At 37.6% G+C, this 15,523-nt stretch overlaps 1 protein-coding gene across 2 annotated transcripts in view; it reads left to right on the top strand.

Moving 5' to 3' along the window:
• Positions 1 to 15,523, top strand: part of MOSPD2 (motile sperm domain containing 2) — a 54,127-nt gene that overhangs the window by 10,929 nt on the left and 27,675 nt on the right. For both annotated transcript variants that reach the window (XM_045805050.2, XM_045805049.2), the window contains exons 3-7: positions 5,636 to 5,791; positions 7,459 to 7,545; positions 9,236 to 9,390; positions 12,563 to 12,623; positions 15,113 to 15,151. In XM_045805050.2, the coding sequence (XP_045661006.1) occupies positions 5,636 to 5,791; positions 7,459 to 7,545; positions 9,236 to 9,390; positions 12,563 to 12,623; positions 15,113 to 15,151 (498 nt within the window). The remainder of the gene's footprint in view (positions 1 to 5,635; positions 5,792 to 7,458; positions 7,546 to 9,235; positions 9,391 to 12,562; positions 12,624 to 15,112; positions 15,152 to 15,523) is intronic.

Below are 15,523 nucleotides of genomic sequence, written 5' to 3'. Positions count from 1 at the left end.
TCCGATTCAACAATCAAAACCACAAAGAAAGGTCAACATCGAGAAATCTTTCATCTCATGTGCCTCTTCTGTCCCTTCTCTTTTCTCTTTAGCTAACCATATCTGTTTTCTTTTTCTTTTTTCTATACTTACTTGAGCAAATAGAAATACATATGCATTAACAAAATTAAATGAGGAAAAGCTTTTATTTCAACAAAGACAGACACCACACTGGCTATAATTCAGCTTCATGTAAAACAAACAAAACTTCACGCAAACAAGGAAAACTTTCTTTGTTCTAAGTGTATCTTCTAAAAACCTACAACAAATGTTATGTTTCATTGTGAAACTTCAAAATAACTCCCATAAAGTTAAGGGAAAGACAGTGATCTCCACTATTGTTTCTAAAATTCTACAGTGTATAAAATAACCTAGTTACCAGTACGGCAAAGAAAATAAGAGGAATAGAGTTTGCCACTCTTGTTATCATTGGCTCATGTAGCAACACAGATATCTATAAAGTGCGTCATAATCTAATAGAAGAAATTTGCAGCAGTTTTTCTTTTATCAAGAAAATTGTGTTACTAAAGAACACTGAAAGACCTGGATAAATAAATGGAGGTCTATATCATCTAAAATAAAAAGCACCTCCCCTCTCTACAGCAACTCATAGGTCAGCAAAGTTTTCTTTTTGTACAGCCCTCGCACTAAGAATGGTTTTTATATTTTTAAAGGATTACTTAAAAATCAACAACGCCAGCCATCTGTGGCCTTCAAGGTCTAAAATTTTTAGATATTTACCATCTAACCCTTTACAGAAAGTTTTCCAACACCTGTAATAGACCGGTGGTTCTCAAAGTGTGATCCCTGGACCAACAGCAGTCAGCATCCTGTAGGAACTTTTTACAAATGCAGACTCTTGGTTCCCGTCCATGAATTAAGCACTCTGGGAGTGGGGTCCAGTAATCCCCTTTTAAACAAGCCGTCCTGGTGATTGACAGGTGCTGAAGTTTTGAGAATCACTGCTATAGGCTAGTGGCTTAATCCCATCTTAAAAGAGCACCTGCCTCTCAGTCTTTCACCAGATGACTTCACAGGAAAGTGGGGGTTTAGGGTAGGTTGTGGCCTACTAACATTCCCTTAAGGTTGTCCTTTAGGGAATATTTTGTTATTTTAGCCTGATGATTCCCATTGTTGACAGTAACACAGTCCAGCCAATAGAAATGGTCCAGCCAGTACAGATGATCTTCCAGGGCCCTGACAGGACTTTAGGTGGATCAGTGCTCAAATCCTGGAGAAATGAGAGTGTTTAGGAGGTTTCAAATTACTATAATGTTTGACAGTTGTATATTTGCTGCTTTTGAACATCATTATGTTGTCTAGTTAAGAACTGTTCTCTAGTTTTCATTATCAGAATACTTTTGTATTTTTTCCAACCTTTATCTGAATTTTAGGCACATTTATAATAACTGCAGTATACTTCTAAGATTTTCTCAACTGATTAATAGGTCAATTAGAATTTAATCTTATATTCATAGATAGCATTCTACCCTACGTTAATGAAAATTCATTTATATAGTATTTAAAATTTTCAGAATGTTCTTGATCTTCATAAGACTGTGGGTAGGCAGACCTTATCTCCATTTTACAGAGAAGAAAATCAGGCCTAGCATGACTTGCTCAGTCTCTATACATAGTTATTAGCATGGGTCTTTTGATTCCATCACTCTGCCCCATATCCTGAATCTGGCTAGATGTTTTTTCATATCCGTTACCTTTAAAATCCAGTTCTGACCTGTTGGTAATTTCACCAGCTGACAAGTACAAGGGAGAAAAAGAAAATAATGAAATTCACCATTTTACAAGTAAAAACTGTATTTATCCTGCAAAACTTAAAAAAAATTTTGGAGTGTATATGTGAGAGACAGTATGAAAGGGTATATGAGTGAGTGAGGGTGTGTGTGTATTGTGTGTGTGTGTGTGTGTGTGTGTGTGTGTGTTTACACACAGAAGAGAAAGAGATGAAAAGCTGAGAGAGAGAAGTCATATTTACCCTGAAACATTTAGTACTGTGTCTGAGAGCCGAATCTCCAGTGCCATTTGTCTTTAGTTCTTTCTCTGCCAAATTCTGAACTTCAGTATAGTTTGGTGGTGATACACTATGTGAGTATAGGACCAATCTACACAGCAAAATTCATATAAGAAATAAATAGTGGAAAGAGACAGTGAACCATAGGTGAACCATTAAAGTTTCTTACAAAGGAGTGGCCAAAATGAGCTTTGAGCTATTTGGAAGAACTGCAGAGTTGAGGCTTAAAAACCCATTACTTGAGATTAATGTTGGTTTGCGATGAAGTTTTCACTGGTTTGCAGCAAGATGAAAGTAGTACGGTTCAGGTATTGCGAGAATATAGACATATACATGCATGTCCGTGTATACAACTGATCTCTTCCTCGTTTTTATGCTTTAATTATTGAGAAGTAAAGTCTTTCAAAATGATGTTGTGAGTAGGTGGGAGGGGGCAGAGGTGTACGTGCGCAAATGTGTGTTTGGTAGCTTTAGTTACCTTTTGAGTGTACCTCTTTAGTTTATTCCTATAACATCTGGATTTACCAGAGGACCGGGTGTCTGAACACCACCTCACACTTGAGGGCTGTGCTTGAAAACAGCAAATTGTGTTGTCATAAGCACCCTTATTGCACTTGGCCAAGCATTCCTCGCCATGAATGTTCAGTTGACTCTCTTTTTCTCTGTGTGTGTGTGTCTGTCTGTCTGTCTCTCTCTCTCTCCCCCCCCCCACCGCCTTCTCCTACCCTCAGTCCTCCTCCCTGTCCTCTTCTGCCCCAACTTTCTTCATGCCTTCCTCCCTCCCCACCACCATACAGGACCTCCTCCCCAATCCTCTCCTTCCCTGTCTTTTCCCTGCTCTCTCTTTCCTTGTCTATGTGTATAGGGGTGAATGTTTAACAGGCATTTCATATATAAGTACATGTCCTGACAATAACAATAATTAGTCATTTTAATATAAATGGATATTTCTAATTTCAAAGACCTGCATCCCTAAAAGCTATCCAAAAGCAGTTCACTTTACATTTCGTGGTAACAGGCACCATCTCTTTATGGTATCCCTAGTGAAAATACTAGCAGTGGTTATAATGATAGTAACAACTATCATGGTTTATTCTTCTTACTATGGCTAATATTTATTGAGTTTTTACCACTTGCCATATATTGTTCTAGGTGAGTGGCTCCGAGTTTAGTGTTTGGATGCTGTGGGATGCCCAGGACTCTGCAAGGAGCCTCTGAGGTCAAAACTATTTTCATAATAATGCTAAGAAGCCCTTTGCCTTTTTTATCATGTTGACATATCATGATTACACAAGCCATGGGCAGAACTGCAGGCTTGTCAGCCCAAATCAAAGCTAGTGGTCATTATAGTCCTCACTGTGGCCACTCTCAGTTTAAAAAAGAAGAAGAAGAAGAAGAAGCCAATTTTATTTTAGAAAGCCCCTGATGAAGCAGTAAGTTTCATTAAACCTTGACCCTTTGTTACATGTCCTTTTAATGTTCTGTGTGACAAAATTGGGCAATACACATGAAACACTTCGGCATGTTTGAGTTGCCAGCTGAATTAGTCACATTTTTCGTGGCAAGTAAACTGTGGTTATTCAGACTTCGGCATTTGGCAAAATTTTCTTGAAAACGAAGAAGTCAGCCTGTAACTTCAAGGACAACACTGTCTTGGTGGAGCGAAGAGGGCTGTGCGGTGGCCAGACTGGAAGGTGCTTCTTCAGGGGACAGGTGCTCTCAGGGGCCCTCCTGATGTGAAACAGTATCAACTCTTTTATACCCAACTCATGTTTATAAATTAAAGAAAATTTGTACTTTGAATACTGATGAATTTTTGAGTAACAGAGCCAAAAAACATTTCCCAGGGTTTACCTACTATAGAATCAGTCATCATATAGATTAGAAAAAGAGAGCCCAGATATCCAAGGTAACACTGTACAAATGCATGATTCATGGTCTAATCTTATATTTTATAGTGCTTTAAACTGCCAAGTACTTTCATATATGTATTTTCATCTGATCTTCACACAACCCTGTGATTATCTAAAGCAGTTTAAAGATAAGGAAATGGAGACTCAATGAAGAATATTTGTACTTTATATTTTCCTGCCCTTTTGGCTGCTATCTCTGATGGCTTGAAATAAGGTGGAGGAAGTAGAGAGGAGGTAGAATCTATAAAACTTGGCATCTAACTAGATGCAAAAAAAAAATGGTGATGAAAGAGCCAGAGAATTTTCTGAAGTTCCCACTTGGGCCCCTGGGAGGGTACCATTAACTGAGAAAATAAAAATAGAGAAGGAGCAGATTCAGTTATTCTGAAGGCCTTTTCTTTGGCAGTAGTATAACCTGCTTTGAAGGAGTCCTAAAACCTATAGACTGTGCTCTCACACACAGTCTCTATATGGGAAGTTAGGGCACATATGCCATAACTCTGATTAAAGGGAAAACATGCTAAGTGCCTTAAGAAAGGCATAGTTTAAGTCCTGTAGCTGTTCACAGGAGGAAAGGAATTCCTTCTGGGCTCAGGGAAGTTTTGTGGAAGAGGAAGCATTGGAAAGGAGTCTTGCAGAATGGTAGAATCTGGACATGCAGAGGTGGTTGTGAGGAGTCCAAGTTCAGTTACAGAAAAATAGAGCAAGATGCAGAAGGAGGAATATCAAGTACCATAGTTTGTGTGTAAGCAGATAAGAAATTATTTTGGAAACAGTTATTCCAATAAGTTACGGGAAATGTTGACTGCTACACACGTGGTCAGTTTTCTATTTTGTATTTCATTTTTTAAAAATGACATTGCCAGGGGCACCTGGGTGGCGCAGTCAGTTGAGCGTCCGACTCTTGGTTTTGGCTCAGGTTGTGATCTCAGTCAGCGTCGTGAGATTGAGCACTGTGTTGGGCTCTGCACTCAGCGCAGAGTCTGCTTAAGACTCTCTCTGTCCCTCCCCCCAAAATAAAAAAATATAAATCTTAAAAAAATAATAAAAATGATATTGCCAAACAAATGTCTTCTTAAGTACAACTTACTTTACATATAAAACTTCATTCTTTCATTGACCAGGGTAAGGATTTCAAGTTCAGGCAACATAATCTTCCTAGATGTTGGTTTATAGTTATAGAGATGGTCATGCAAAATATTTTACTATGGTCTTGGGGCGCCTGGGTGGCTCAGGTGGTTAAGTGTCTACCTTTGGCTCAGGTCGTGATCTCTGGGTCCTGGGATCAAGTCCCACGTCGTAGGACTCCTAGGTCAGCAGGGAGTCTGCTTTTCCCTCTCCCTCTGCTCCTCGCCCCTGCTAGTGCTCTCTCTGTCTCTTTCTTTCAAATGAATAAATAAAAATCTTTTAAAAAAATATTTTACTGTGTTTTTTTTAATTCTATGGCTTATTTAAAGTAAGCTCGCCATCCTTGGATAACTTTATTCTCCTCTCAATTAGAAATTCCATCAATCCTTTACATTGCATTTTCTTCTGAGCTGCATCCTTCAAGTAGCTATCTTCTGTAGCTGAGCTTTGTCTTGTCTCTTTTTTTTCTCCCAGCATTTGTGTTAAATTTATCTGACTTGGCTATTTATTACTGTTTTCTCCCCAGATAAGCCAGATAAATATGATCCACGTGATGTTGAAAGGCTACAACAAGATGATAACTGGGTTGAAAGTTACTTACTTTGGAGACATAGTATTGTCGATGAAACGCTGAAGATGCTTGATGAGAGTTTTCAGTGGAGGAAAGAGATGTCTGTCAACGGTAAGGCGTTCAGTTTAACCTTGACAATATAATGTCCCCTGCATAAATGTTAGTTTTACATTTATCAAATAGTGTATTTGCAAATACTCTTGGTAATCATCCTAAACACCGAAATACAATGTTTTCTAAAAACCCACTAACACTTTGAAAGGAGCGTCTTACTAATGTCTTAAAAGTAGTATCGTTCATAGGGAAATCAGATCACCAGGGTGCAGAATTACATTCAGATTCTTTCACTCAGCAGAGTCTCTTAATCTGTGCTTGCTTAGTTCAGTACTATTGAACAATAGCAAGACAGCATCGTCACTACTAGGCCTACAGATACGGAGGAATTATTGTTTTCCAGTTTCGTTTTGTTTTTCAGTTGTTGCCTTATGTCTTTATCCCCAGAGTTCCTTGTGCTAATAGGTGCCCCCTGTAGCATTACTAAATAATTGCGGGGGTCCCTAAAAAAGCAGGCTTATCCCCATGGATGCCTGTGGCAGCCTTTGCTTAACTTACTGATTTCAAGACCCAATTCTAGATTGACATTTTCCCCCAAAATGGGAGTTTTAAATCTTGGAAGGGTTTTTTGTTGTTTTTTTTTTTAACAGTCTTCAAGTATATGAAGAACCCTTGACAGGAAAGGTTACCCATTATCTCTCTTCTAAAAATTTAACAGGAGGAATCTGGCATAACTACTGGTTTTGATGAGGTACAAAGAAGGATTCCTTGACCTTGAGCGTTACAAACTCTGGAGTGAATGAGTCTAGAGACTAAGGACAAAAAAGTCAACAAATAAATCCAGAGCAGATACTCTCCCCAGTCTTCATACTTGTAGAAAGAATCTATGAAAAGGGGAGTATTTAAGAAATAAATTCATTGGAAATGTAAAAACTATAGATCATTTCAACAAACTGAAGGATTTATTAATCAAGTAAAGAAATATAAATCCTTTAAGTACAGAATGAACTTTTAAGCTCAACAGTTTTTTTTTCTTATATGGGATTGCTAGTTTCCAGTGACACATGGCTGAGATACAGTAAAAGGGTGGTGCAGAAAGGTAAAGAATCTTTGAAAGTTCCCAGGGAACTACTGGTGAATGAAACAAAAGCCTTGGCATTTGCTGCCTTGCTGTGTCCTCACTAGAGACTGGACAGATTTTGTTTTGTTCCTTCTCCTAAAGGATCTAGCTTTTTTTTTGAAGTATTTTCCACTTGTCCCAAGATTATAAAATGAGTTAGACTCCACTGGATATCAACCTTTGTAGAAAAATATTTTACTAGAGAAACGATAAGTGATTTTTAAATCAATCCTGAGGCTGTAATGTGGATATTTACTAGCATGTTATCTTGAAATTGTCCAATAGTGATAGTATTTATTGAAAGTTATTATGTGAAAGTTATTATGTGAAACACAACCAAAACGTGGAAATGTGTCCACGTGATAATGGCTGATGTGTCAAGGGGAATGGATTTTTTTCCCATTTCTCTCATCCATGTCTTTATGTAGTTTGTTTACCTAGTAAGAAACACCATTTTTTATTGCCAGACGTTCTTTCCAGATATTTGAATAAGCTTATCTTTTTTAATATCAGGCCTACTATATAACATTAACCTTTACATTGTAAGTTTTCTTTTTAAAAGGCCCCTAAGTTACAATTACTCATCAGGTTTATCCTTTTTTAGACCTGACTGAATCCTCCATTCCCAGATGGTTATTGGAAATTGGTGGTATTTATCTCCATGGTTATGACAAAGAAGGCAACAAGTTGTGTAAGTATATTTAATTGATGTACTGGCTTTTCAAGATTTTGAGATGCATTTATCTCAGCTGAATTAATAATAGGCAGAACCTTCTCCATATGTACCACACATCAAGTTTTCTACAGTTGGGGATCATTAGGGCCATCTTGACGGAGTGTCAAACACTTCGTTGCATTACTGTTTGCACTGTGATAAAGTAGGTGGTAAAGGCAAATGCTACATCCTGTAACACAGCCAAAATAATGTAATTCAGAGTCATTATCTTCTTTCTAACTTGCTGATACTAAAATTCAACCCAGTATTTCCATGGAAAATCTTTTCAACAGTTGCTAAGGGTTGCTAAATGGACTTTTCAAGATCGACATCTGTTCCTGTCATGTCCTTGTCCCTCCCAACCCCCCACCGGTCTTCTCCCCTTAGCTTCTTGTGAAATCTGTGATAGCAGGAGGACCAGGAACAACCATCCCTACCGTCTTGATGACTCCCTTATTATTCCTCTCTGTCCTTTGTCCAAAATCCAGCATGGTTTGTACCAAGGCTGTGACTGGGCACGAGTGTCAGAGCCCCATCCCAAGCGCTTGCTCGCCCGCCCCCTCTGCCCCTTGTGGTCCATTCCTGTTGTAATAGGATTCTCCTAGCATTTCCCTCCTGTCGCTGGCTCTCTTTCCCAGTCTTCGTTTCTCTTTGCTCTCATTCCCCCGTCCCTTACATGCGCTTCCCGGGCTTCATTCCTTTCTTGGCTGCTTTTACTTTCCAGCTGATACATTCCCTTTGGGTGATCTCAGGGACCTTGCCTCCCCACAAACAGCAGTGACCCCACTCAACCCCCAGGGAACATGCACCTATATACCCAGCTACCCACTTGACTGTGCCACTGGATGGATTGCCGGCCACCTTCAACACAAAAGCACAGCCGGGCCGCATCCCACCGCCTGCCCTCCTTGCGCACCACCCAGCTCACGCCACAGACTTTGGCCCTTCCCCCCTGCCACAGCTTCAATGGAACCCCTTCCCCGTTTCCATCAGCACTTCTCAGTTCAGACCCTAACTGCTTTTCCAGGGCACAGCCTGTTGGGTTTCCTTCTCTGCCTCTTCCATTCTCCCCTCCGTGCTGCTGCCTCCAAGGAATGTCTTAAGTAGGAAAATCACACCTTAGCATTTGATTTGGAGTCTTTCCAGCCCAGCCCTTGTCTCCTGAGCTGCTCCTCTCAGCCCTGGCCACATTTTGCCCTAGCTGCCCTGCTCTGAGTGGTTTGTGGCACTCTGTCCATGCGCACGCTCCTGCCCCAACTTGCGCCGCCCTGGTGCCTCTGTCCAGGCTGCTTCTCCGCATGCGATGTTTGTTCTAGTGCTTCACAGAACCACTGGCTTGCTTTCTTATTAAGCACATGAAGAGTACTCTTAGGTTGTTACCAAATATTGTTTGTTCACCTTTATTCTCTTTTCCCTCTTACTTACTAGAGAACTTTGTTTATTTTCCAAAGGGGGAAGAGAGTTTCCCTTTCTGCACTCTATTCTTATTTAAAGTTCCCAAGTGCACACTATTTCTTATTTAAAAGAAGGAAGAGATGTTTTTAATCTGAGAAAGAAAATGAATTGTAAATGAAGAAAAATGTTAAGGGAAAGGAATGATCTATGTGTAAAATAATATTCTAGTGACAGATATTTTTCTTATTTTTATCCTGTGTTCTGTTAAAAGTCTGGATCAGGGTGAAGTATCACGTAAAAGACCATAAAACCATGTTGGACAAAAAGAAGCTTATCGCATTCTGGTTGGAACGTTATGCTAAAAGAGAAAATGGGAAACCCGTAACAGTGATGTTTGACCTGTCGGAAACTGGAATAAATAGCATAGTAAGCATTTCTTTAATTCACAAGCATTATTTTTTGTCATGTCCTCCCTGCCACTCCTCCCAACCAAATACTGCTGTACGTTTGAGCTGACCAAATCCCAAGTTTGGTATTTACTTGTTTTCCATGTATATTGTGAGTCAAGTCAGACATGAAATAGGATTTGCAGAGAAAGAAATTTGCTTCAGTATTTGGCATTGAAACTGTGTTTCCTAGAATTGTCCCTCGTGATACACAAGATGTCAGGGTAGGACATGGAAGCTGGCAGGGTAATGAGTAGCTGTGGAAACACTGAACTCTTCTGTCAGAACTAACATCCCGCAGGACCTAACCCTATGCCTGGCACAGAGAAATGCACTCAGGAAATATTGAGGACAGTAATGCAGGCTCTCTGTAGTACCGTTAGATTCATACCATGTTTGGCAGTTGTGAGATGTTCACCTGACTTTTGCATGTATGGCAGTTTGTCATTTTGTTGGCGGTTTTTGTTTGCTTGATTTGGTTGGCTTTGGAAACCGGCTTTCTGCAGGTGATTTTGTCAAGCTTAAAAAATAAGTAAAACCCACCAGTCTTTAATTTGGGCCCTTGTGACCTTGGTAACTAGAGACCCTTCAGCAGCAATGGGGATCCTTTGGCACATTGATTATAGCTGTTGTCTCTTACGTTCAGATCTTAGCTACTCTTGGTAGCAATGAAGTGGCCTTCACACACCTGCCTGGGGCAGTAGTGAAAGCTTTTTGAAAATCCACTCGGCAGAGTAGTTAAGAATCTTAAGGTGTTCGTATTCATATTCTTTGCCTGGTAACTAAGTTCTGGAAATCTATTTTAAAGAAATAATCCTGAGTACAGAAAACAGCATTGTGTGCCAAGTATCTTTTTCAGAGTGTCATTTAAAATAGTGAAAACTTAGAAAAAATGTAAATGTCAGCATGGCCAAATGGTAAATTATGGTGTATTAATTGATAGAGTATATGTAGCCATATAAAGTGGTGTTTATAAATAAGTGCTAGTAATACTGGAAAATACCTTTTTTAAAAATGAATAATGAAAAAGGTGACAGGATTATGTCCTAGCGATAGCCTCCAAAAAAGGAACTCTTAGACGTCAAAAAAGCAAACAAACAAAGAAACAAAAAATAGCCTGGAGAGAACAAGAGGTTTTTTTGGGTGGTGGGATCACACATTTTTATTTTCATCTTTATCTCTATGTATATTTTAGGAGTCCATTGCCCTGGATTTTTTTCAATCTAGTTGCCATTTCAGTGAGTTGTAGATTACAGAGTAAATTGTTTTATACCCAAAGTCTAAATCAAAATACCTAGATAAATAGGTATTCCATAAAAATAAATCATGATTCTGTCATCCTTTGTATATGATTGTTTCTAATTATTAACCCAGAATCATAAACAAATGCTAATTTTTTTATTGCCAAACATAGGGGCAAGGAATTGACTTGAACTATCTGGTTTTTTTTTCAAACTACTTATATGCTGTCTCTTTATCTTTAATTTATAAATAAGGTTTATTTGCATTACTATTTAAATCATTATTAATGTTTTAAAATACTGAATCCCAATTGAGTTATTTTTATATATGACTCCCTCATGATTCACAAAGGATTTAAGTTCGCTAATAAACAGTATGCAGAATTGCAAGGCAAAAAAAATTAAAAGCTATTTGTTAGAGTTGGGCCACTAATTGGACTCCAATCTTTCATCTGTCTGCCTGAAAGAAATGGATTCATTTAAAATTATTTCAGTGGTCATACTTTAAAACCAGTGTTTTAGGAGAATTATATTCATTCCTGATACTTGAACTAGAGAGAAAAGTATCTCATGGGTCCCCAAAGGGAGGATGTTTTACAAGACAAGAAATAGTCCTTGAAGACATCTCACAGAATGCAGAGCAATAGGTTTCAATGGAACTTTTTATTGTAGTGCCCACTAATAATACTTAACACCAGTGGTAGCCTATGAAATCCACTTGAATTAGCAGTAAGTTGGGATTTTATAAGCAAGGCTATTCAGTTAAAAGATGAAAACAAGAATACTGAATGAAGACTTTTTAGGCAAAGTCTCAGGGCCACAGATTGTATACTGGGTAACCAAATTTTTATAGAACTAGTTATTTTGAGATACTTCTTTGATTCTTAAATACAAATTATTAAACTCGGTGCACAGTGGATATAATAATTAATTATAAAGGTACTATTGTATATTAGGATTTATTCCATAAAAAAATACTGAAGACACTTAAGGAATGCTTACTTTCAGTTTACTGAAATTAAAGATGCTGCAACTCACATCCTAGAAATCACTTTATAGACTCATCTCTGGACAGCTCATCTTTCAGTAATTGATGGGTTTAAGTTTGCCTGATTATCTTTCATCCTACAGTCCTTCTAAGATGGCTGATCAGGATTAGTAACTCAGCTTGCAGCCATAGAATAACATGGGATGAAATGATCCATGTGAATAGTGACCCTCATAACCTAATTTCATGTTGCTGTGTTCAGTGCAGTAGAACCAACAGACAGTTATGTTCATAAAGTTTTCCAGGAATTGGAGTCAGTGAACAACACTCGAATATAAACTAAAAAATTCTAATTCTAGGTCCCTAAATAAGAGGAAAGAAGCTAGAGGCAAAGCAGATACAGCACACCAATATGTTCAGATTAACTGTTGTATAAAAAAATTGATAAAACATATCTTATTGAAACTATGACGAAGTGTAGAAATTAGGTTTAAAAAGCAAATATACTGGAATTAATATATGTATTATCATTCCAAGTAGTGAGATTGTAAACTGTATACTTGTTTCAATAATTCCTTAATTGTTCAACAGCTTTTTAGAATTTCTCTATAGGGATTGCTTTTAGATCCCCTTTATAATGCCATGTTACTTTAGCAGCCTGGAATATCTCACTAGTTCGAGGTAACAGGAATGATGTTTAAGTATCTGATTTCTTTTACTTGATTTTAGGACTGATTATTATAAGTAGCTTAATGACTTAAAACCTTGATCCCTGGGAATATAGATATGTATTTATATATGAGCTTATTTTTTAAAGAATTGTCTCATTTGTATTTAATAGTTTATCACCTTTAGAAATGTGCAATTTAAAATTCTCTAATGTAGATAGTCTTAAAGATTTAAATGTGTAATCTTTGTTTTAGGACATGGACTTTGTACGCTTTATCATCAACTGCTTTAAGGTTTATTATCCTAAATACCTCTGTAAGTAACTTACTCCTTTATAAAAATACAATATATAGAAACTATAAATAATGGCTAAGATTGCTTTATATTATTATAGACTTTAATACCTGAAGTGTTATTTTCTGACGAGGAGCTTAAATGTGTGCATAGAAGTTTAAGTGCATATCCTAGTAGATATAAGGGAAAATTTTCATAATCATTGCCCTTTATAGTTTTAAGAATTTCAGTTCTAAACTGTATAGGTGGCATCCTATAACACACACACATACATATATAGGTACATAAAAACATACCTTTATTTAAAAGATTATCCAATTTTATTCATCCTTCAATAAAAAAACTCATTTAAAATATTTATTATATGGAACTTCTTACATGTAAGAAACAGATAAGCAACATTGATAAAGTATACTGTGTGATAAGCGATACTCATACATAAAATGTACTATGTTACTAATTGTTATTTTAAAATTGTCATTAAGAAAACATTAGACTTGGGCGCCTGGGTAGCTCAGTCGGTTAAGCGTCTGCCTTCAGCTGAGATCATGATCCCAGGGTCCTGGGATCAAGTCCCACATCACTCTCCCTGTTCAGCGGGGAGTCTGCTTCTCCCTCTCCCTCTGCCCGCTACTCGTGCACTCTCTCGCGCGCGCTCTCTCTCAAATAAATAAAATCTTTCAAAAAAAAACCCACATTAGACTAGCGTACACTGCATTTAAATCTGGCATTTAGAGTTTATTTTTAATTATGATTCTTGCATTAATTACCTGAATGAAGAACTCCTAAATCTTATGTATTCATTTTTGATTTATTGGATTTATATGGTGGTTTTCCTCTGGAGAAATCAAGATGCTGTCCCACATAAACAGTCATATATTTTAACTCCAGTGGACTAAAAGTGAAAAAAGCAGAAGAGGGACAACAGGGATATCAGAAAATGGAAACTCACAGGTCTGCCTGGGCACAGCCCTGGCAAATACCACAATTAGGGTCTTTTGAGACTCCTGACTTAGGTGATATTAAAGCTTAAGATCCCTAAATCATCTTACTCTGGCATGCCTTCCCATTATTATTCATGTGAAGTAAGGAACAGACAGCAGGCATGAAGGATCTCAAGGATCAGTGCCACTGCTGCCCCTTTACTGTCATGTCTTCAGAGGGAATATTCATGAACCTTTTTAGGTAAAGAGAATGTCTGGTTGGGAAACCTGGAGGATCTGCTAGTCTGAATTCTTCCTGGATCTACCATGTACCCTGATTCATTAAGTTTTACATACCAATCAATTGGTCAGTAGGGAATCTCGACCCCATATTATTAGCTTGTTCCTTTTATGTACAGAATGAAAATAAAATATCCACTTGTTTATTGAAATATCTAAAAGTTTGTGAAGAGCCATTTATAAATAGTATAAATATCATGATTACCTTATAAAACATATATAAAATTCTTTTGAGAGAACTATTAATAAATTCATGGGTCTGTATAAAGATGAATTGGAACACTAGTCATTCCAATTAACTAGAGGTAACTAGGTAACTACATTATTGCACACATTAAGTTTTGTAGAATCTTAAACTGATTATGCTTCAAAATCAGTCGTGAAACACAGCCATTATTTCATAAAACCTTAAGTCCACATCTTTTTAGGCATGTCACAGATGAAGATTGAGGTATTAAGCACCAGGGTACCTCTGTGAAGATACCTTGTTTCTTACACCTACTTTACTTGTCCTACATTAATATAATCATTCTAGGAGGTTCTCTGCTCAGAGAAGAATGAAATTACATTTTGATTCCTTTGGAATAGAACAGTGAATTGGATATCAAAACTTCCCTTTGTGATTTCTGGTTCTTTCTCATAATTGTTAATAGGGTTATTCACATCTTCATCTAAATATGCAAATAATACTTCTGTATACTTGGGAATTATTGGCTTCCTGGGGTTTATAATATGAAGAAAAGTATAAATTCTGTTTCTTAAAACATAATGGTGTATTAAAGTTTGGGTGAGGGGAAAATGTGAGTGGTTTAACAATATAAATCTCTAGAAAATTGTCAAAACCAATAAATTAGACATTGAAATCATTTTATTTTTTTATTTAAATTCAATTAACATGTAGACATTGAAATCATTTTAAAGTTCACAGGGCTTCAGCACTAATATGACATGCCACATCCAAAAACAGCACTTACCCATTTAACTATTTTCTTTTGTACCTTTCTGCAAACAGCAAAAGCAGTAAACGAACAAAAGAACAGGCTATTTGCCAAAGGACGGTGATAAAGCAGTGGTCATTTCCAAAAAGCTGCCCTGGGTGTGCCCCTCATCAGTGTGAGAAGTTAATTTGGTTTGAGCACCACTCACACTTCACTGAATTAGAACAGAGTCAGCTAGCTCAGTTTTTAGTTAGGTTTAGATGACCAGCTTTTTCTAGACCAGGTAAAAGTGATATGACTATAGTGGCACTAAATCACATTGAGTGAATTTTTTTTTTTTGTCTTTCAGCCAAAATGGTGATCTTTGATATGCCTTGGATAATGAACGGTGAGTATATTACTAACACTTTGCCAAAACAAAATGTCTGGTTTCCTTTTTTCCAATGTAGCCATATTTCTGTGGTGGTTTTAAATAATGTTTATGCTGTGCTTGGTGTGTACTTGAGCTAGAACACTCAAAAGCTGTTCCTAAGCAAACCGGGTCAATGTTCTACCCCCAGGCTCTGGGCAGCACATGCATTAGTCTTCTCTAAAAACAGCATCAGGATGTTCAGCCATTCAGGTAAAACTAGAGTCAGATGCCTCAGTTTGTCATCCACAGTTGGGCATGTCACAGAACACAGGCGTTGGCCAGATTTTCTCCTGGGCTTCGGTTGAGGAGAAAGGTGGCATGAATCTGAAATTTACTACAAATCTCTGT

Source organism: Ursus americanus, chromosome X (genome assembly GCF_024610735.1).
Source record: "Ursus americanus isolate L20-20 chromosome X, mUrsAme1.1.p, whole genome shotgun sequence".
In the NCBI taxonomy this organism is placed as follows: domain Eukaryota; kingdom Metazoa; phylum Chordata; class Mammalia; order Carnivora; family Ursidae; genus Ursus; species Ursus americanus.
The sequence above is the reverse complement of the archived record's forward strand: the minus strand, read 5'-3'. Positions and strand labels throughout refer to the sequence as shown.